The sequence below is a fragment of the Malurus melanocephalus genome, unplaced genomic scaffold (assembly GCF_030028575.1).
Source record: "Malurus melanocephalus ecotype Western Australia unplaced genomic scaffold, MMel_1.1 scaffold_3908, whole genome shotgun sequence".
Classification (NCBI taxonomy): domain Eukaryota; kingdom Metazoa; phylum Chordata; class Aves; order Passeriformes; family Maluridae; genus Malurus; species Malurus melanocephalus.
Genome location: NW_026627140.1, coordinates 3,853 through 5,231, shown reverse-complemented (window position 1 = coordinate 5,231; position 1,379 = coordinate 3,853). Strand labels below are relative to the sequence as shown.

The window sequence follows — 1,379 nt, the reverse complement described above, 5'->3', positions numbered from 1 at the left end:
CCTAAAATCCCCATTTTTACCCCAAAAAACACCGGGTTTTTTCCTCCCACCCCCTCCCAGTTTATCCCAGTCTATCCCAGTCCCATTTTTAACCCTACAAATCCCACTTTGCACCATTTATAACCCTAAAACCCTCAATTTTAAACATAAAATCCCCATTTTTTCACCAAAAATCCTCGTTTTTTTTGCTCCCAGTCCCTCCCAGTTTATCCCAGTCCAATTTTTAACCCTTAAACTCCCATTTCAGCCTTAAAAAAAAACATTTTTTGACCTAAAATCCCCATTTTTTAACATAAAATCCTCATTTTTTTCACCAAAAATCACCGGGTTTTTTCCTCCCAGTCCCTCCCAGTTTATCCCAGTCCATCCCAGTCCCATTTTTAACCCTTAAACTCCCATTTCTACCCCTAAAAATCCCATTTTTCCACCTAAAAATCCCTTTTTTTGCCCTAAAAATCCCATTTTTCACGCTAAAAACACGGGGTTTTTTGCTCCCAGTATAACCCAGTTCATCCCAGTACCCTTCTCGACCACGGCAGCCGCAGGGTCTGGTTCCTGGCCAGGCTGTAGGGGGCGCCCTCTCCTCATTTTTAACATTAAAAATCTCATTTTTACCATAAAACACCGGGTTTTTTTGCTCCCAGTCCCTCCCAGTCCTTCCCAGTATAACCCAGTCCACTTTTAACTCCTAAATACCCATTTTTAACCCTTAAACTCCCATTTCTACCCCTAAAAATACCATTTTTTCACCTAAAAATCCCATTTTTTGCCCTAAAAACACCGAATTTTTCCCTCCCAGTCCCTCCCAGTATAACCCAGTATAAACCAGTCCCTCCCAGTCCCATTTTTAATCTTTAAATCCCCATTTTTCCCTCTAAAAACCCCATTTTTTAACATAAAATCCCCAGTTTTCAACGTAAAAATCCCATATTTTGCCCTAAAAACGTCGGGTTTTTTCCTCCCAGTCCCTCCCAGTTTATCCCAGTCCATCCCAGTTCCATTTTTAACCCTTAAATCCCCATTTTTCCCTCTAAAAACCTCACTTTTTACCATAAAATCCCCATTTTTCAACGTAAAAATCCCATTTTTTGCCCTAAAAACACGGGATTTTTTCCTCCCAGTTTATCCCAGTCCATCCCAGTACCCTTCTCGACGACGGCCAGCCGCAGGGTCTGGTTCCTGGCCAGGCTGTAGGTGTAGCCCTCGAAGGTGAGGTTGCGGCGCAGGCGGCAGACGTAAATCCCGGCGTGGGCGCGGCCGACGCGCTCCAAACGCACCGAGAGATCCTGCAGGTCCCGCGTGCCCCGCGAGCCGTTCCAGGCCAGCACCCCGAAAAATGGGCCTGGGGCCACCCACTGACCCTCCTCGGGGCTGTAGTG

General features: G+C 45.6%; 1 protein-coding gene across 1 annotated transcript; it reads right to left on the bottom strand.

Moving 5' to 3' along the window:
* Nucleotides 1-1,052: 1,052 nt before the first annotated feature.
* On the bottom strand, nucleotides 1,053-1,379 carry LOC130588245 (sodium channel subunit beta-1-like; the record flags this gene model as incomplete). The annotated part of the gene is made up of 1 exon (XM_057389192.1): nucleotides 1,053-1,379. A coding segment is annotated over one exon (312 nt), but the record flags the coding sequence as incomplete, so codon positions are not given.